This window comes from Schistocerca nitens, chromosome 9 (genome assembly GCF_023898315.1).
Source record: "Schistocerca nitens isolate TAMUIC-IGC-003100 chromosome 9, iqSchNite1.1, whole genome shotgun sequence".
Classification (NCBI taxonomy): domain Eukaryota; kingdom Metazoa; phylum Arthropoda; class Insecta; order Orthoptera; family Acrididae; genus Schistocerca; species Schistocerca nitens.
In genome coordinates this window covers 195,171,804-195,193,282 of record NC_064622.1, presented here as the reverse complement: position 1 = coordinate 195,193,282, position 21,479 = coordinate 195,171,804, and the positions used below count along the sequence as shown (strand labels likewise).

The following is a 21,479-nucleotide window of genomic DNA, read 5'->3' as shown; positions in this document are numbered from 1 at the left end:
GTTGATTCCCGTCACACTTTGCACAGGCTTTGGACTGTCAAAATGATAAATGAACATTCCCCATTTGGCCTGTTTAAAATCAGCCTAAAAAGGGTCCATTGTTTTTATGCAACAAAACAGCACATTTTATTATTACAACAATAACTTACGTATTTTTAAGCGCCGATAATGCTGCTTCAGTATACTTAATTTTTTAACTAAATAATGTGCAGGGACTGAGTAGTATTCATAGCTTCTTAACACATTACTTTTTAACATATCTTAGTCCAGTTTCTGAATATGGGCAACGGCTTTCAAGCAGGGCTGAATGTTGCCAGTCTCTTCAGTTTTTTACGGTTCTTCCTATCGTGTGGTCCAGCTTCGAGTATTCCTTCTCCTTCTTATTCTTATTCTTCTTCCCTACAAGACTCATCTCCAACTTCATGTACATGCAGTTTGTGTGGTCCGCTCCCTTTTTCAAGAAATCCATCAAACAGTTGATTCTAGGATGAGGGTTTCCAATAATTTCGTTGTGGCACCCTTCAACAATATTCGTCGTTGGTGTCTTTTTCCGTAGCAGCTCCACGCTGTTAAGGGGATATCCTCATTCTATAGCCATTTGTCAACGAAGTAGCCAAATAGCTGAGAGAGCCTTCGTTATCAAGAGCTTGTGCATGAATCTCAAACCATTCTTTACCTACGTCCTCCAGTTTTACAAATGCCAGTGCTATACACATGCAGACGTGAAGTCTTAAAACTTCGTTCTTGCGGCAATGCTAAGTTAGACCGAGAACTTGATGTCTTCACGAAAACTCTTCTTCATATGAAAATAACATCCCTTTATTTCATTTGACGGGAGAACTTGACGAAGGGCCGATATCGCAGCTGCCTTAAAATCGACGTTCATTTATCTACGACACCACCGAGGCACAGCTCATTTAATAAAAAAAAACAGGCGAACATATGTGTCTTTCTTCTTATTAGGGGGCAGTGCAAATACAGCAGGAAGAATGTTTTGTTACTTGGGCGTCCTAAGTCTGCGTGTAAGATACAGGTTTGTGCAAACTGCTTGGTGCAGCTCCTAAATGTTCCATGCAGAAAGAAATGGGAAGGTGCTTTTAAGCTTTGTTTCCTTTGTTTCCACTAAAAATGATTATTCTCTTATCTATAGTCTTCTAGAAGAAAACTAGTGCCATCTTCCATTTTCAGTGATCTTTACGAAGATCAGTTTCATAAGAATTCTTGGGCTCTTGTTGGTTCCTCCGCGCTTGATTCCGCTGAAGACGCAACTTCCTCTTCATGGAATCTGAGTTTGGCATCGCTGCAACAAAGTCATAACCTTCAAATTATGCAGATTTCCCACTTCATCCACACATATCTCGAGTAACTGCGTAGTTTCTTCTCGAGTCCCCTTCTTCTCCCTCTTACAATTCTTCTTCCCACGTGGGTATATGATTAAACGTTATTTGTTCCTACATGATTAACAAAAAAAGGAGAGAAGAAGGAATTATATTAATGACGGGAACGAATGTTCTCTGGATCAGCACAATTTCTGATTGTTGATACGCTACTAGTAAAGAGATTCATGACAGTGGAAAGAAATTGAAATATTTCAGCGATAGTATTAGCGTAGAAGAGCTGTATTTCTTTAAATAAATCGGGCTTCGAAAAACAAATTCTGGAAAAGACATAGGTTCTTTTATTGATCATGCAGTAAGCATTTATGGACACAGCAATGACTGCCGATCAGTAGCATCACTGTGCATTGAAGTGACAAAATTCATGGACTACCTCCTACTGTCGCACCAGATCTTTTACGAGGCCATGCTCCACGTGACATGTCCTCAACAAGTCGTTGGACGACAGCTGCAGACATACTGAGCGGTGTTGCCTCGATAGCCGTCCATAACTGCGAAAGTGTTGCCGGTGCAGAATTTGTGCACGAATTAATCTCTCCATTATGTCTCGTAAATGTTCGCTAGGAATGATGTCGAGCGATCGGGTTGGCCAAATCATTCGCTCGAGTTATCCACAATGTTTTTCAAACCAATCGAGAACAATTGCGGCCAGGTGATATGGTGCATTTTCACTCATAAAAATTCCATCGTTTTCTGGGAACATGCAGTTCATGAATGGCTACAAATGGTCTCCAAGAACCATTTCCGCTCAATGATCGGTTCAGTTGTACCAGAGGACCCAGTCCATTCCACGAAAACTGAGCCCATACCATTATGGATCCACCACCAGCTTGCATAGTGGTCTGTTGACAACTTGGGACCACTGCTTCGTGGTGTTTGCGTCACACCTCAACCTTACCATCACCTCTCATCAACTGAAATTGGGACTTACCTGACGAGGCCACGGTTTTCCAGTCGCGTAGCTTCCAACCCGTATGGTCACAAGCCCAGGAGAGGCACTGCAGACGATTGAGTGCTGTTAGCAAAAGCATTCACGTCGGTCATCTGCTGTCATCGTCTGTTAACGCCAAATTTTGCAGCTCTCTCCTAACGGATATGTTCGTCGTACGTCCCACATTGCTTTCTGCAGTTATTTCACGCAATTTTGCTTGTCTGCCAGCACCGACAACTCTATGCAAACGCCGCTGAGATCGGTCGTTAATTGAAGGCCATCGGCCACTGCATTTTCGGTGGCGTAATCCCTGAAGTTTTGTATTCCCTGCACATTCTTGACACTGTGGATCTCGGGATACTGAATTCCGTAAGGATTCCCGAAATGGAATGTCCCTTGCCTCTAGCTACGATTCAACGTTCAAATTATGTTAACTCCCGGCGTACGGCTGTAATCACATCGCAAACCTTTTCACATGAATGACGTGACTACAAATGACAGCTCCGCCAATGCTCCCTTTTTATACCTTGTGTATGCGATGCTACCGCCATGTGTATATATGCATATGGCTATCCTGTGACTTTTGTCAGCTCACTGTATTAGTAACACCAACATCGTTTCTGCTTCCGACTAAACAATTCAAACATACATTCAACAACAAGATTAGGATAGGAAGTACGAGGGTTGGAACTTAAATAGTGGCAACTATTTATTCACAACCGCTACAAAAGAGTTACACGTTTGCACCTGTTACTGTCCTTCAGAGTAGTCAGCAGCGTTGTGTAGAACCCTTTGCAAGCGATGTGGAAGGCGCAGTATAACCTTAGCAGAGCCTGTTCTGTTGATGGTGCGAATGGAACGGTCTACTGCCTGTCGAATCTCTGGAACAGTCCGCCCCGGTAGCTGAGTGGTCAGCGTGACAGACTGTCAATCCTAAGGGCCCGGGTTCGATTCCCGGCTGGGTCGGAAATTTTCTCCGCTCAGGGACTGGGTGTTGTGTTGTCCTAATCATCATCATTTCATCCCCATCGACACGCAGGTCGCCGAAGTGGCGTCAAATCGAAAGACCTGCACCAGGCGAACGGTCTACCCGACGGGAGGCCCTAGCCACACGACATTTCCATTTCCATTTGTGTAGGAAATGCCACGAAGTGGTTCCTTCATCTTCGGAATCAAATCGAAGTCACAACGACTTAAGTCAAGAGAATATGGTGGATGGTACAGTACTTCCCAGTCCCATCGACCAAACAGAGCAGCCACAGCTTGCGCTGTATGCGCCCGCGCATTGTCGTGTAAAATGATGGGTGGGTTGCGCAGAAAGTATCGCCGCTTCTTTCGCAAAGCTGGCCGCAGGTGATGCTCCAAAAACGGATACTAATACTGTGCATTGACGGTCTGCTGTGGAGGAACGTAATGCGTTAGGATAACACCATCACAGTCGTACACGAGAATCACCACAACTTTCACCATACTGGGGCTTTGACGCACTTTCGACTTTAGCGACGACCCGTAATAACACCATTCGTTGGACTGGCGTTTCAGTTTTGGCTCGTACGATGTGGCCCATGTCTAATCCAGTGTTACGAGGCGGCGTAAGAAAGCCTCTCCTTCGCGCTCCAAGTGCGTCTGAGCAGCGTCGTAACGCATCCACTGCTGCATTTCCGTCAAGTCATGCGGAACCCATCGTGATGCAATTTTTCGAATGGCCAGGCGTTCATTCAGGATACGAAGCACAGTCGTATGCGCTAATCTGGTTTCGTGGGCTAGCTCACGGATCGTATGGCGTCGATCACTGTCCACTCAAATGGTTCAAATGGCTCTGAGCACTATGGGACTTAACATCTGAGGTCATCAGTCCCCTAGAACTTGGAACTATTTAAACCTAACTAACCTAAGAACATCACACACATCCATGCCCGAGGCAGGATTCGAACCTGCGACCGTAGCGGTCGCGCGGTTCCAGACTGAAGCGCCTAGAACCGCTCGGCAACTGCGCCTGGCCACTGTCTACTAACGCGGCAACAGAATGCACGTCTTCTGCAGAGACGCTAGGACGACCTGCCCGATGCATCTTTGCCACAGTCTGCCGATCTTCGTTTAAGGCTTTTACCCAACGTGCCAGTGTTCTGTACGGCAATGCCGATTCCCCGCACGCCTCTTGAAGACCTTGATGACACTGTCGTGCTGTACGAGCTCTGGCACATTCAATCTTGATCAAACTCCGTTGTTCCTGTTTCGAAAACATAGTGACACCTTTACGTTAGACCGCTCGCTCACAAGTGACTGTGTTTCCCTCGATTGTGCGCACGCCGGTGACGCAAGGGCGAATCCATTTGCTCGGAGGTAAGGTAGGTATGACAGCAACATCTGCTATCAGCGATCCCATTGCATAGTGTCTCCACAGCAGTGTTGCCACTGTTTAAATTCCAACCCTCGTATTAATAACATTACACCAAGTCAGATCACGTTTAAATCAAATGCAGTTAGTGTAAATTGCACAGTAGCATCACCTTCTGCTTCCCGTGTAGGCAGATAAGAGGCCGAGCGCAAGCCATACAAGAACAAATAAGCCAGGAGTATCAAATGTTTTCACACAAAAGCACAACGAAAAAATTAATATCTTTAATGCCCATAGCATCTGATACCTTAGAGGGCTTTGGATTTATTTTTCTCGATTTTTAATTTCCTATTGTATACTCTCCACTATTTCTCCATTTCCAGAGCTGCATCATTATGTGGTCCACAGAGATGTTCTGATACGTTAAACATCTCTTCTTCCTTCGAATGCGTCATTCCCTTGCAAGATTTTTGACATGAGCATACCCACGCAACAGAACCTTTATTTACATTCCATCACCTTACGATTCGCGAAACAACTTTAATAAACAGAAGGCCTGCCCTTGGTTGGTGTAATATTTTTCATGTTGATGGTCACACTCGTAACTTCGGAAGAAAAGTGAGCATAAGGACTTGCCTTTCGACCAGCGTAGTCTTATCCCTTCGGAGCAGGTGCAACCGTCTACAGGAATTCAAGGAGCAAGGTGGTAGGGGAGGAGGAGGAGACAAGGGTACTCAACCCTTCAAAGTAGATAAAAACAGCAATGTCGTGAGTCGCAAATTACCTCGTTCACAAGTGTCCGAATACCGTGTTGGAGTTCTTGGTGCACCGCACGAGACATTGCTGAATAGAGTAATTCGACTTCAATTATGACTGTCGTACACAGGGAGACTGCTCTTTGCCACATGACGGAGAAGGAATCTCAGTTTGGTAAAGCCGGGTCGTGCTCGGATTGAGACACAACTTCCGAAAAAATGCACGAGAGACACAGTGGTTGCGAGCTGTTACATGGAGATTCCGGGAACGTTTGAAACACGCGGCATGCTTCATTCATCACCAGCAACACCGTTCGGAAGGTGCCACGTGCGTAGAGACAGAACGGCGTGACGCGGAACCGTGTCGTTTTTGCCGCTGCGTGCCTGGCGCATGCGCAGTCGACGCCGTGTGTTACCGTGGCCTGGGTAGGCACGTGTTTATCAGCGCTCAGTCCTCGGCGGTCAGCTGAGGGGAGCGGACGCTTGTGTTGCTGTCCCTGTGCGCGGACCGGACTGTAGACGTTGTTTCGGGAGCCAGCAACATGTCGGAAAATCACATCACGGCGGACGGGGTGAAGTACAGCGCCGTCAGAAAGTCTGCTGACGACGAGATGAAGGAGCCATCCAGATGTTCCCCCGCAGCCCTCTATGCCGGTACGTTCGTGTTCAGCTCAGGAAACTAATTGTTGCACAACAATTGCAAGGCTTTGCGCTGCAAAAATGGCTTTTATGTAGTTCTCCTTGTCGTAACGTTCATAAACTAATTATTAAAATTTTTCCTTAGATGGAAAGCTTCAAACTCACTGAAACATATTTAGTCAAATAAAGAAATGTTTTCTACACAGGAACGTATTAAGTTTGTTGCTGAGTGGGATGCGAATGTTGCTTTCTCAGTTTAGCTCATATGTATGAGCATGGCGAACCTTTTGATGTTATGGAGTCATGAATTTCCAGTCTGCCATAACTGGATATTTTGTCGCGTTGTTCATTACATCGGTTGAAGATGACGAAATGTCACTGTGATTAAAAAGTGAGCAACCAGTAGCTTTTTAATTGGATAAGATTTATTATATCATTAAAAAGTTTTCGAGCCACTGCTTGCGCTAGGATTGTGGGAGTTAATGTACGCCTAATTTTACTTCATTTCGGCTGCCACCACGACGTTTAGTTCCACTTGGTCCAAGAAATACTTCACTCTGGTAATGAGTCTGCACCGGCTCTATAACTAGTTAGTATATCGTATCAGTTTAAAAAAAAATCGACTGATATATTGTACCTACCGAAATCGACAATTTGTCATATTCTACTTGAGTCAGGTGTACAGAGTCCTTTGCATTCTATGACAGATCAAGGAAGGAGGATTATGGTATTTCTTCCTGTCGACGATGTCACTAGAACACGAATTCACGTTGAGGACAGTAATCGGCCAAGTCCTTTTCAAGGGTAATATCCTGGCAATCAGATTAAGCTATTCAGGAAACTCAAGGCAAATGGAAAATATGGATGGCCATATGGGGAGCTGAAGCCCAGTCCTCCCGGAAGCGAGTCGGTTTATTTAACAATTACGCCACCTCGATTAGTCTCTGAAATGGATGATAACTTTCAAGAATCGAAGGAGATCCTTTGAAGTAAACAGTGGTGCCTGTATCAACAATAATGGCAAGATTTCAGTATGACCAAGTAGCCTCCAAAGTTGTTATTCCACAGATTTTTCATTTGAATTCGTAAGCCCAGTCTTCGACGGTATTAGTGCTCTCCATCGTGTCCTGCAGTCTTTGTAGAATATGGCTACTGTGCCACCATCATGAATTCCATAGCAAGTTGCTGAGGTAACTTATTACTGCTACAGTTATTACACCAACGATGTTCTAAGTTGTCACCGAATTATTCTCTAACTTGCACAGTGGTTAGAACATGGGCCACGCAGTTATGAAGAGCGGGCTGCAAAGACCCCGTCCAGCAATCGTGATTCAGTTATCCTCCAGTTTGACTAAATCGCTAAAGATGTGTGCACGAATAGTTCCTTTGAATAGTTCCTTCAATAAGACCGCAAACAGGTACTTTCTTCCCAGTTGACAGGTTGAGAAACTGAAAGACCTTCACTGGTGTTGACTGGACGCTAGACTCGTCTTCCTTCCTTCTAAGCCATTTCTCTCCGTGCTGGTACATGAATCTTCACACGAAGATAAAACTGTCGTCATTATCATTTCACAGTCGCCCTCCATGTTGTTGCTATCGCAACAGCCGACTCAGTTAACTCGAAAGGTGAATCAATTTATTTAGGAAGAGCAGTCAGCCTGCAAGGTATCCAAATCATTACGATGGCTTTTTTCAGGCATATCGGTAAATATCAGTGGCGTATTTTCTTTGCTCCTTTCATTTTGACCTTACAGACATACCAGCACCAATTAAAAATTTCGTGGTGTCAGTATCGTTGCACAGGTCAAAATTCGTCAAGTTATTGAAATGTTACTAAAACGACTCTAACAAAACACAGTTGTCAATTTTATACCACCACAAAATGACCCTGCTACGTTTTTTAAAACTCACGTAGCAACTGTTGTGTTATTATACATAGCATGTGTTTTATGCCAACGAGTAGGTGTACAGAAAGCTCGAATGAGTTTATTTGACTTGGATTGCACCCCACTGTTTCGGACCACTGTTAATTTGAGCACAATGCTATACCAGGTACTGATTCGTGACGTGTAGCTACGTCACAATTTAACGATCACAAGTGACAGATGTATTCGATCTCGCAGCCTCTGATTTCTGGAGTATTCTTTAGTATTTAGAAAGAGTTCTTTTATTTCTAATTAATGACAGCGGTAAGAAAAGCTAGGTGCATTTTCTTTTGTCTCCTGCAGTTACACTCGTGTTCTTAGCATTTTCGTCTAATGTATCATACAGTCATACCGCCAACAATGACCTTTTTCTCTAACAGGAGACTGCGAGATGCCCACAAATTAAACTTCGCATTTTTCCAGACAAATTAGTGATAAACAAGAAGAGAGAAAGGAAGTGTCCGTTGGTCAGGATGTTTGCGTTTTGAAACATACGTGTGGCTAATTTTCCATCCACATACAATTCTGGGGATGCATTCTCGTTTTATTTGGCTATATGGTTGAAGAAGATACGCAAGACTTGCCGGGGAGACTCTGACTTGTTTAACTCCTAATTCAGAAGGATGTATTCCTTCAAAATGTTCGCAATCTTTCTATAAGTGTGAGTGATATCAGGTCGATGTCCTTCGAACTGTTTCGGAGGCACCGGTAAAATTGACGCCCCACTATCACAATCGATAACCTGACAAGCACATTTCATCAGGCGTAGCGTAGATTTTGTTTAGACACAATGACGATGGAGCATTGTCTGGTGAGTAGGATCATTATTTATATATCAGTTTCAATTGGGACATGCCAACCGTAGCTACATGGTCATGGAAAGAGTCCGTACATGGTTTACACAATAATCAAAAGAAAACTTATAAAAAATTAATGAAACTAGAAACTCAATTGAGAATTTACGAATAAATAACCGATTACAGAGTAGAGTTCTCACCTACTACGAGGAGTTCCTGAACAGAATAGGTATGAATCACAAGAAAATCTTTCAGTTCGGATTTGAATACTTAGGGTTTATCAGTCAATTTTTCCCGTTCTGCTAGAAGCCTATTGGAAATGAAACGAGGTGTACAGTGTACACATTTCTGTACAATACTCAAATTATTACCCAACTGCACATTATTTATGCTTCTAATATTTGCTGAATGAATGATTGTTGCAGTTTCTTCTGACTGATTCAGTATTCTCAACAACGCATCCCACATCTGAAAAACAGGATACACGAAGCAAGCGCATCGACACTGCAGATCAGTGAGACGGCCCTTCTCCCGGCTAAGAATATTCTTGGTGAATGGACAGAGATCTCCCAAAATATAACCTGATACAAGATAATGGAGTGAAAGTTATCAAAGTAAACAAACCCACGCGTTTTAGTGTCACAGTGGAGAACATTCTTACAATGAAGATATACAGTAGCATTCACTTATTACACATTATTGTGAAAGCGATACATTCAAGAAACCTTTCAATTTATTCTTAGTCTAACAATTTTAAACGGTCGACTTCGCTGGCTGATCACTTTGGGACAAAGCAATTTCACTTTTGGAGAAGTACGGTGCCAGAAACAGTATGCGATGCATTTTGTTGCAGTTGAGCATTAATCAGCTTTTTGAAAGCCACGAATCGATGTTATTGACTGCCTTTTCTGTTCACATCGTTTACACTTGTAGACGATAAGATGGTGAAAGGTTTCCCGCAAAACTAGGGGTTTAATTGGTGGGATTCTAAGCTGCATATACAGAGATCCGCAAGTTTGTACCATAATATTTAACCCAGTTTCTACCCAGCATTAGAGCCCTGAAATGTAGTATGATTTGGCCATCATGCAGTTGATCACTGAGAAATCATGACTGGGAGGGTGGTAAGCAGAGCATACAAGGACCCGTAAAGGAGTGTTACATGAGTTACAACACTACGCACTTTTCGTGTATCACTGTTCACTGTCGATGCAGATGGTAATAACTAACAAGGTACGTTGGGTGGAAGTCATAGTTCTCTGCCTTGTGTGTAGATAGGTTATCACAAGTAGAACATTCTCATTTGAAGGATATTGAAAGAACCATCGCAAAATTGAACTGGTATTAGAATCTAAAATAAGGAAGAACAGGTTTTAGTGTCTTATGATGAGTTCAATGTAAACAAAACACTAGGTAGGACTAGGAGAGGATGGCGCAGGAAATAGGTCTTGTCCTATTCAAAGGAAGTATCCTGTCATTTGCGTTATTTAGCGAATCCATGAAAAATCTAAATCTGGGTGGAAATGCTGGGATCTGATCGTCGTTTCAAATGCTCATCCTGTCCCTTATCTCGGCGCCGTCTCTATCGATGTTATCAGAATCTAATAACACACTTTCCCAGATAGATGCTTAAAGCTTGAAAGGTGATCCTGAGGACAATGTAATTGGTCTTGAACCATCTGCTTCGCTTCAGTACGAGCAGAAGGGAACAAATTACTTGTAGCAGAGTTGGCGAAAGATAATGCAAGATATATCTGGCAGTGCTGTTGCCACTTTTCAACTGTGTAGCGCAAATGGCTGCTAGCTATAAATGACGGTTTGAGGTAGACGTGCGAAGCCGTCGCGCCTAGCCCACTACACGGCGGTGAGTGATCTCGCCGACTCAGCTGAACACTGATGTGACACACTGAGCAAGGTGGCGCAGTGGTTAGCACACTGGACTCGCATTCGGGAGGACGACGGTTCAATCCCGTCTCCGGCCATCCTGGTTTAGGTTTTCCGTGATTTCCCTAAATCGTTTCAGGCAAATGCCGGGATGGTTCCTTTGAAAGGGCACGGCCGATTTCCTTCCCAATCCTTCCTTAACCCGAGCTTACGCTCCGTCTCTAATGACCTCGTTGTCGACGGGACGTTATACACTAACCACCACCACACTGATGTGACAAAAGTCATGGGATACCTGTTAGTGTCGAACCTCCTTTTACCCGTCTTAGTGTAGCAACTCGACATGGCATGGACTCAACAAGTCATTGGAAATCCCTGCACATACACTGAGCCATGCTGCCTCTATAATCGTCCATAATTGTGATAGTATCGCCGGTGCATGATTTTGTATACAAGCTGACCTCGCGATTATGTCCGATAAATGTTACATGGGATTCACATCAGGCGATCTGGGTGAGCAAATCATCCGCTCGAAATGTTCTTTAAACAAATCGCGAAAAACTGTGGTCTGGTGACATGACAGATTGTCATCCTCCATAAATGGCAGCAGATGGTCTCCAAGTAGCCGAACAAAACCATTTCCAGTGAATGAGCGGTTCAGTTGTACCAGAGGACCCAGTCCCTTCCGTGTAAACACAGCCCACACCATTATGGAGCCATCACCAGCTTGAACAGTGCCTCGTTGGCAATTTGGATCCATGGGCTCGTGGATCTGCTCCACACTGGAACCCTACTATCACCTCTTAACAACTGAAAATGGGACTCATCTGACGAGGCCACGGTTTTCCAGTCGTCTAGGGCCCAACCGATATGGTCACGAGCCCAGGAGAAGCGCTGCAGACGATGTGCTGCTATCAAAGGCCCTCGCGTCGGTCGTCTGCTGCCATAGCCCATTAGTGCCAAATTTCGCCGCACTGTCGTAACAGATACGCTTGTCTTACTTCCTATATTGATTTCTGCGGTTATTTCACGCAGCGTTGCTTGTCTGTTAGCACTGAAAATTCTACTTAAACGCTGCTGCTCGCGGTCGTTAAGTGAAAGCCGTCGGCCACTTAGTTGTCCGTGGTGAGGGATAGTGCCTGAAATGTGGTATCTCGGTTCACTCTTGACGCTGTGGATCTCGGAACACTATATTTCCTAACTACTTCGAAATGGATTGTCCCATGCATGTAGCTCCAACTATTATTCCGTGTTTAAAGTCTTAATTTCCATTGTGCGGCCAATATCACGTCGGAAACACTCTCACGTGAATCACCTGAGTATAAATGACAGCTCCGCCAATGCACTGCCGTCTTAAACCGTGTGTAAGGGACTCTAGCGTCATCTGTGTACGTGCATATCGCTACCCCATGACTTCTGTCACAGAGAAACTGAAGCGAAGTCGTTACGTAAATGAGGAAACCAGCAGGAAATGCGAGAATTACATCTCCTGCCGACACGCGACCTACTTCTTGCTGCCGACTTATACTGGAAAGACTGCCCAGCTTAGTGGCCTCCTCTGCTGGATGGTCGATATCACGATGACCTCGAACCCAACGTCACCTGGATTTAGCAGTATCAGTAAGAGCGCCAGACCATGCCTGACGGGTTAAGCTTCGTCTCCCAGCTGTCAATGTTAAGATATTTTGTTGCCTATAGCGATTCTGACACTATCTTTCATCTTGTACTTTATTTCGTTTTCATCTTTCACAATTTTAATGGAATAACGGCACGAGCACAGAAGCAAATGCTCATAAAGGTCGTAGGTGGTCCCGTACATCGAAATCTACTTTAAATAGATGCTCTACTCAACAATAGCGTACATAGAATCTGGTTAGAATCTCGGCATAGATCATGCATCAGATTCCTGTACGTAGCACTTTAAGACTGGCAGTAGTCGAAATATTGCATAAAAAGGAAAGCACGACAGGGATAAATACCCAAAAGTGTGTCATATTTACAAAATTTGTTAGCCACTTCATTAGGTGAAAACTGTATATCAGTGTTACTTTTCACAGAATGAACCATTTGTATAGTTGCCGATGTGGATGTAATACTCCTAATTTCGAAACGCGTTCGGGACAACCAGTGCCTAAATCACAAGTCGTCAAGACGCAGATTCTTGGTAGTGTTCTTACGCTCCATGAAAAAAGTCCTAACATGCATTTCTCGAAAGATTAGTGATTATTGCCTCCCCGATGACGAAATTTTATTCACCTCTACAGTGAACGAAAGCTAAAATCTAAACCTACATCTACATACATACTCTTCAAGCCACCGTATAGTGCGTGGCGGAGGGTATCCCACACCACTACTAGACATTTCTCTTCCAGTTCCACTCGCAAATAAAGCGAGGGAAAACGACTGTCTATATGGCTCCGAACGAGTCATAATTTCTATAATATTTTCGTGGTCCGTACACGAAATGTACTTTGGCGGCTGTAGAATCTGTATGCAGTCAGCCTCAAAAGCCGGTTCTCTAAGTTTTCTCAGTAGTGCTCCTCTAAAAGAACGTCACCCTCCCCCCACTGAGTCCCATTTGAGTTCCCGAAGCATCTCCGTAATACATGCGTGTTGTTAGAGCGTAGCAGCCCGCCTATGAACTGCGTCGATGTGTTCCTATAATCCGATCTGGTGCGGATCCCAAGCAATCACCAAACAGTACAGAACAATGGATCGTACTAGTGTCCTGTATTCGATCCGCCTTACAGATCAGTCACACTTTCCTAAAATTCTTCACCGAGCGAGGTGACGCAGTGGCTAGCACACTGGACTCGCATTCGGCAGGACGACGGTTCAATCCCGCGTCCGGCCATCCTGATTTGGGTTTTCCGTGGTTTCCATAAATCGCTCCAGGCAAATGCTGGGATGGTTCCTTTGAAAGGGCACGGCCGATTTCCTTCCCCTTCCTTCCCTAATCCGATGATACCGATGACCTCGCTGTTTGGTCTCTTCCAATAAACTGAAGTCGACCATGCACCTTCCCTGCTACAGTCCTTAGATGCTAATTCCACTTCATATCGACGTATTTAATCGACGTAGCTGTGTTAAGCAACACACTGCTAATGTTGTACTTTAACGTGATTGGTTTGTTTTCCCTACTCATCTGCATTAGGCCTCATCCCTAAACTGGTGGGGAAGGGCGGCAGACTTTAGTACGTTATAAACAGCTCTGCATGTGGGGACAGCGTTCGTCCCCACCCATGAGATTTCGTGTTGACTTTTCGTCAGGACGCTGATGACCGTGATGTCGAGTGCCCCCTCAACCCAACTCACCATCATCATCTGCATTAATTCACATGTTTCTACATTTAGAGCTATCTGTTATTCATCATACCAACTCGAAATTTGTCTGTCATCGCCGGCCGGGGTGGCCGAGGGGTTATAGGCGCTACAGTCTGGACCCGCGCGTCCGCTACGGTCGCAGGTTCGAATCCTGCCTCGGGCGTGGATGTGTGTGATGTTCTTAGGTTAGTTAGGTTTAAGTAGTTCTAAGTTCTAGGGGACTGATGACCTCAGATGTTAAGTCCCATAGTGCTCAGAGCCATTTAAACCATTTGTCTGTCATCTTTGTATCCTTCTACACGATAGCATCATCAGCAAACAGCCGCAGAATGTGGCTTACTCTTCTGCCGAGGCCGTCTTATCACACTTCCAAGGGGCACTCCTGACAACACCCCTGTCTCTAGCGAACACCCGCCTTCGAGGACAGCATGCTCGGTTCTATTACTTAAAAAGTCTTCGAGCCACTAACATATCTGGGAGCCTGTTCCGTATGTTTGTAAACATATCTGGGAGCCTGTTCCGTATGCTTGTACCTTCGTTACCAGTGAACAGTTTGGCACCGTGCCAAATGCTTTACGGAAATCTAGGAGTGTTGTATTTGTCTGTTGCCCTTCATCCATGGTTTGCAAGATATGTGGGCAAAGAGCAATCTGAGTTGCGCACAAGCCAAGCATTCTAAATCTGTGCTGGTTAGTGGACAGAAACTTTTCCCTCTCAAGGTTATTTACTATATAAGAACTGAGAGTATATTAAAGGATTCTGCAGCAAAACTAATGTTAAAGATACTCCTTTTTTCCGTTTCACACCATCCCAATCTAGTATCGGTTGCTTCTTGCTCCGTTAAATTGTTTAAAGCTCTAAATTTGTTGACTTTTCGCAACAAGTATTGAAATGCGAGAAAAAAATAACTGCAGTACAAAAATAATTATAAACATTGCAATACTATTTGATATTATTTACAAAAATCATAAAATACTGTAGTTAGAAAAGTCGGCACTGGGCGAGATGGAACAAGGGATACTGAACTCGGATTCAAAAGAATAGTAGCTCAGATCCGCATCCTTTCGTCCAGATTTAGGTTATCTCTAGTTTTCAGATGGCGGAATGCTTTCTTGGGTAATGACATGGCCGTTTTCCTTCATAGTCCTTCTCCTATTAGATCATGTTCTCCACAGCAAGTGACGTCTACAGGACGTTAAACCCTAATCTTCATCCTTTGTTCAAAATGGGTTTTAACTGGTGATAGGCACAGATGTGAATAGTTGCCTGAAGATACCGTGACATATATATATAGTCTGACGATGGCAGATGTTTACTAAAGTTTCCAACTCTCCAGGATGCCCCATATATTTTAGTTGTGTTAGACTAACTATTGTCGTGGACAAGTAGCAGCTTCTCTTAAGGGTCTCTACATTGCAGATGGTTGGAAAGTTCCTCGGAAGTGCGCAGTGATGTAACTGTGGTATGGCTATCGGGGTGCGTGCCCTGGGCGCCGTCGCCCTAAGGGCGTAGTTTTGTGACAGGCGAAGAAAGTGGAGGTCGAGTTATTTTAAATACAAGGGGAAATTTGATTAACGGTGTGATGGGCAGCTAACATTTTTATAGAGCATTTCGAACAAACGACTTTAAGTAATGTGGAACTATACCACCTTGTGGCTCTATGTGGATCACAAATTTGTTCTCTGAGGCACAACAGAAAAGATCTTTATAAATTACATGAGTTTCCGAACATCATTTATACGAAAATCAGTATCGCCATGGAGATGGAGAGTGAGGTGTACCTCCTGTTTTTACACTACTGGCCATTAAAATTGCTACACCACGAAGATGACGTGCTACAGACGCGAAATTAAACCGACAGGAAGAAGATGCTGTGATATGCAAATGATTAGCTTTTCAGAGCCTTCACATATGGTTGGCGCCGGTGGCGACACCTATAACGTGCTGACAGGAGGAAAGTTTTCAACCGATTTCTCATACACAAACAGAAGTTGGCGGCCGTTGCCTGGTGAAACGTTGTTGTGATGACTCGTGTAAGGAGGAGAAATGCGTACCATCACGTTTCCGACTTAGATAAAGGTCGGATTGTAGCCTATCGCGATTGCGGTTTATCGTATCGCGACATTATTGCTGGCGTTGGTCGAGATCAAATGACTGTTAGCAGAATATGGAATCGGTGGGTTCAGGTGGGTAATACAGAATGCCGTGCTGGATCCCAACGGCCTCGTATCACTAGGAGTCGAGATGACAGGCATCTTATCCGCATGGCTGTAACGGATCGTGCAGCCACGTCTAGATCCCTGATTCAACAGATGGGGACGTTTGCAAGACAACCACCATCTACACGAACAGTTCGACGACGTTTGCAGCAGCATGGACTATAAGCTCGGAGACCATGGCTGCGGTTACCCTTGACGCTGCATCACAAACAGGAGCGCCTGCGATGGTGTACTCAACGACGAACCTGGGTGCACGAATGGCAAAACGTCATTTTTCGGATGAATCCAGGTTCTATTTACAGCATCATGAGGTCGCATCCGTGTTTGGCGACATTGCGGTGAACGCACATTGGAAACGTGTATTCGTCAATGCCATACTGGCGTATCACCCGGTGTGATGGTATGGGGTGCCATTGGTTACACGTCTCGGTCACCTCTTGTTCGCACTGACGGCACTTTGAACAGTGGACGTTACGTTTCAGATGTGTCACTACCCGTGGCTCTACCCTTCATTCGATCCCTGCGAAACCCTACATTTCAGAAGGATAATGCACGACCGCATGTTGCAGGTCCTGTACGGTCCTTTCTGGGTACAGAAAATGTTAGACTGCTGCCCTGGCCAGCACATTCTCCAGATCTCTCACCAACTGAAAACGTCTGGTCAATGGTGGCCGAGCAACTGGCTCGTCACAATACGCCAGTCACTACCCGTGATGAACTGTGGTATCGTGTTGAAGCTGTATGGGCAGCTGTACCTGTACATGCCATCCAAACTCTGTTTGACTCAATGTCCAGGCGTATCAAGGCCGTTATTACGACCAGAGGTGGTTGTTTTGGGTACTGATTTCTCAGGATCTATGTACCCAAATTACGTGAAAATGTAATCACATGTCAGTTCTAGTATAATATATTTGTCCAATTAATACCCCTTTATCATCTGCATTTCTTCTTGGTGTAGCAATTTTAATGGCCAGTAGTGTAGTGCTACAGAAGACCTGACAATACTCCACGGCACAGAGTTTACAGGAAACCTGCCAATACAAACAAATATCTACACGCCTTTTCGCACCTTTACCAAGCCAAGAAGCAAGCTGCTCTCAGCACTCTGTGTGCATTCAGCATCGATGACAGTGAGAGCTTGCAATCAAAGCTGGGTTTCCGTTAGTGAACATTGATTGCCAACTGCTAATATGACCATTCTTTAAATGGGACCTTCAAACGAAGCAGTAGTAGTAATAATAATAAAACAAACAAGAACAACGAAGAACCTACTGCTCATTCTGAAAGTTTACCGTTCCTTACTACGTTTAATATTATTCAAGTGGAGGTAGAGCTACGAAATGAGATTAAAAGGAAAAATGCTTTTTATGCATATATTGTGATACGAAGCTTAATACAATTAACAAAATCGTGCGTTCGGAAGCAACCTCGTACAAAAGCGTCTAGTACGTTCGAGAGCTGACATCAGTGTGATAATTTCATTCACCCAAGTCTTTATCCCACTCTAATATAGAAATTCCATGACATGATGTAGTCTTTGTTATTCGTTACACAGAAATACATTTATTATTAATATTTTTATGTCTTAAAGACGTTACTGTGTACAGCTTTCTCGTTCAAAATTAACATTTTATCGTTGATAGCACATTTCCATACTTACAAACACGCACATTTTATTCTTTATTGACACAGTTCACTTCTGGCAATCGCAACATTTTACTACGGCTTCAGAGGGCTCTCCAGGAGACAGGACTCTCCTCACGGCATGGGTACATGAAATGACAACTGGCTGCGACAAAGTACACATGATGTTCTGAAACTGTTTGCTCAGATTAATACAAGAGGCAGAGAACATCAAAACAAATATACACAATCAAAAAACGTTTTGCATAACTCCAGTTCCCAGAACTCCTGAAGATAGACGTTCACTGTGGATATTGTATCTCTGACATATCCCTTTGACTGTTCATAGCTGTCCCTAAACCCGCCCAAAGATGTAAACAACAATGCATGAGCAGCGACTATTAGACGGAGGCGGACCGATAGCCGATAAGTTAGTCATTCCACCAGGAAGAAGGCACACAGCTCGTGTTGTCTGTAGTTCAACCATGCCTAGACGGTCAATACCGCGGTTCGATCGCGTCCGCATTGTTACTTTGCGCCAGGAAGGGATCTCAGCAAGGGAAGTGTCCAGGTGTCTCGGAATGAACTAAAGCGATGTTGTTCGGGCATGGAGGAGATACAGAGAGACACAGGAACTGTCGATGACATGTGTCGCTCAGGCAGCCCAAGGGCTACTACTGCAGTGTATGACCGCTACGTACGGATTATGGCTTGGAGAAAGCCTGACAGCAACAACACCATGTTGAATAATGCTTTCCGTGCAGCCACAGGACGTCATGTTACGACTCAAACTGTGGGCAATAGACTGCATGACGCGCAACTTCACTCCCGACGTCCATGGCGAGGTCCATCTTTGGAACTACGACACCATGCAGCGCACTGCGGTTGGGCCCAACAACGTGCCGAATGGACCGCTCAGGATTGGCAAAACGTTCTCTTCACCGAAGAGTATCGCATATGCCTTCAACCAGACAATTGTCGGAAACATGTTTAGAGGCAACCCGGTCAAGCTGAACGCCTTAGACACACTGTCCAGCGAGTGCAGCAAGGTGGAGGTTCGCTGCCGTGTTGGAGTGGCATTACGTGGGGCCGACGTACGCCACTGGTGGTCATGGAAGGTGCCGTAACGACTGTACGATACTTGAATGCCATCCTCCGACCGAAAGTGCAACCATATCGGCATCATATTGGCGAGGCACTCGTCTTCATGGACGACAATTCGCGCCCCCATTGTGCACATCTTGTGAATGACTTCCTTCAGGATAATGGCATCGTTCGACTAGAGTGGCCACCATGTTCTCCAGACATGAACGCTATCGAACATGCCTGGGATAGATTGAAAAGGGCTGTTTACGGACGACGTGACCCACCAACCTCTCTGAAGGACCTACGCCGAATGAGTGGGAAAATCTGGACCAACAGTGCCTTGAAGAACTTGTGGATACTATGCCACGACGAATACAGGCGTGCATCAATGCAGGAGGACGTGCTACTGGGTATTAGAGGTACCGGTGTGTACAGCAATCTGGACCACCACCTCTGAAGTTCTCTCTGTATGGTGGTACAACATGCAATGTGTGGTTTTCATGAGCAATAAAAGGGCGGAAATAATGTTTATGTTGATCTCTATTCCAATTTTGTGTACAGGTTCCGGAACTCTCGGAACCGAGGTGATGCGAAACATTTTGATGTGTGCATTTAGTTAAGCCACATATGTTCCCTGACGCCAGTTTCTGATGCTAACGATGATTTACACGGAATGTATTTCAGCATGCAGATTATAGTTGGGACACTCCCAGGAGCTGTTCGAAAGCGCGACCATTGGTCGGTATGCACGCAGAGAATCGTCGGCCCATTGACTGTCGTGTCCGCAGTGGTGCCAGTAGCGACGACAATTCTAGCGACGGGGTCTTCTTCTGTCTCCAGAACGGTTCCATACACCAGATGCTTCATACGTCCCCAGGAGTAAGAAGTCCAGACACATGAGGCCAGGTGAATCGGGAGGCCAGGGCGCAGGGCCATATCGGGCGATTCGTCGATTTCCGAAGGCGGCTCTCAAGTAGTTTCTCTTAGCAGTGCTGAAATGGGCTGACGCCCCATCGTGCTGGAAGGACGTCCTTTGTCTAATATTTAGAGGTACATCCTCCACCAGTTCTGGCAATATATGTTCCACAAAGATGCAATATCTCCGTCCGCTGAGGCGACATGGAAAAACGTGATATCCAGTCAACGTATCGCCAAGAATGCCGGCCATCACATCAACAACTAGTCGTTGTTTATGAGCACGAGGCAGAGTACCTCGTGGATTCACATGTGCCCAAACTTGCGAGTTGTGGATATTGGAACAGCCTTCATGACTAAACAAAGCCTCGTCAGTGCACAGAACCTCGGCCAGATATAATGGGTGGAGGGCAGCCTGTTGTAAAAACCGTTGTGCGGACTGCACGCATTGGGGAAAATCTTCAGATGCTAGAGCTGCCACGCGTTGAAGATTGATGGGAAGAAGCTGCTTGTTATGTAACATATTCCACACTAGGCTGTGTATAACGCCAAGGATGTGTGTAACACACCGTGTACTTTTAGATGGAGTTTCTTTAACACGTCGCAGAATCTTGTCTTCCACTTCGGGAGTTTGCACTCTTACATTCCGACCTGTATCATGCATACTTGCTCACGGAAAGTGCCTGTTTCAATTAGCAGACGATACCGACGTCAGATTGTTTGGTGTTGTAGAACTCGTGAAATTGGAAGGCGCTGTCGATACTCGCTCACTGCAGATCGCCCATTTCCGTTCGCAGACCCGTAACCAGATGCATGTCAGTTATTTCTGCGTACTTAAACCGGTCCATGTTCACTGTCGTCACATGGTGTTGAAGACTGCGCCTAAATCTCTGAGTTTACAAAAAGTTACAGTGACTGTCACAAGGCGCTGATACTTGCGAATGAATCAGTGAGTTTCCAATAAGACCTCAGAGCTAATCGTTCCTACACAGAGCGGTTTTCAGTGTAAATTCTCGGTCAAAATCACTCCAATCCATAACTACCGCGGTTGCACTATTACAGAAACAGTAATACATCTATAGATACAGAAAAAGCAGTGTTGGTTGCACAAGATAGGTTTATTCAATCTTCACACGTGACGCGTTTCGCCAGTTCTAGGCATCAGTCGACAATCTGGGGAAATAACAAACTGGTATAAGGATAAATTGCTATTAACGACAATAATAAATGAATAAATTAAAAATAACAGAAGGAAGACGAATATCGTTTGGACTATGGAGCACAGACTTCATATGAAGCAACGAAGCTATAAGCAACGTTAAAATATTTAGCTGTTTCTTTACTCTTATTGGTGCCCATTCGTTTGCCAAAGATGTATTAGCGTAACCATTATGTTGGTGTATTCTGCATTCGTGAGTTTTTTCTGCTGACTGGAATTGCCTGTTTGCCCCTGGCATTATCTTTTTTCGTGTTGCTTCTGGGTGATGCAAAGATGCATTGACAGTGGCTATCTGGCTGTTTCCTCCCAGTTCTTTGGGACTCGGAATCACGTTTGACGCCTGGGCTACGAGTAGGAAGACCTCTGTCGTAATGTAATGTGTGGCTATCAGGCTGTTACCTCCCGGCTCTACGGGACTTTTAATTAC

General features: G+C 44.8%; 1 protein-coding gene across 1 annotated transcript in view; it reads left to right on the top strand.

Moving 5' to 3' along the window:
- Window positions 1–5,883: 5,883 nt before the first annotated feature.
- LOC126203612 (lysosome membrane protein 2-like) overlaps window positions 5,884–21,479 on the top strand; it is a 438,898-nt gene continuing 423,302 nt past the window's right edge. The window contains exon 1 of the mRNA XM_049937979.1: window positions 5,884–6,075. Within this exon, the coding sequence (XP_049793936.1) occupies window positions 5,964–6,075 (112 nt within the window). The 5' untranslated portion in view covers window positions 5,884–5,963. The remainder of the gene's footprint in view (window positions 6,076–21,479) is intronic.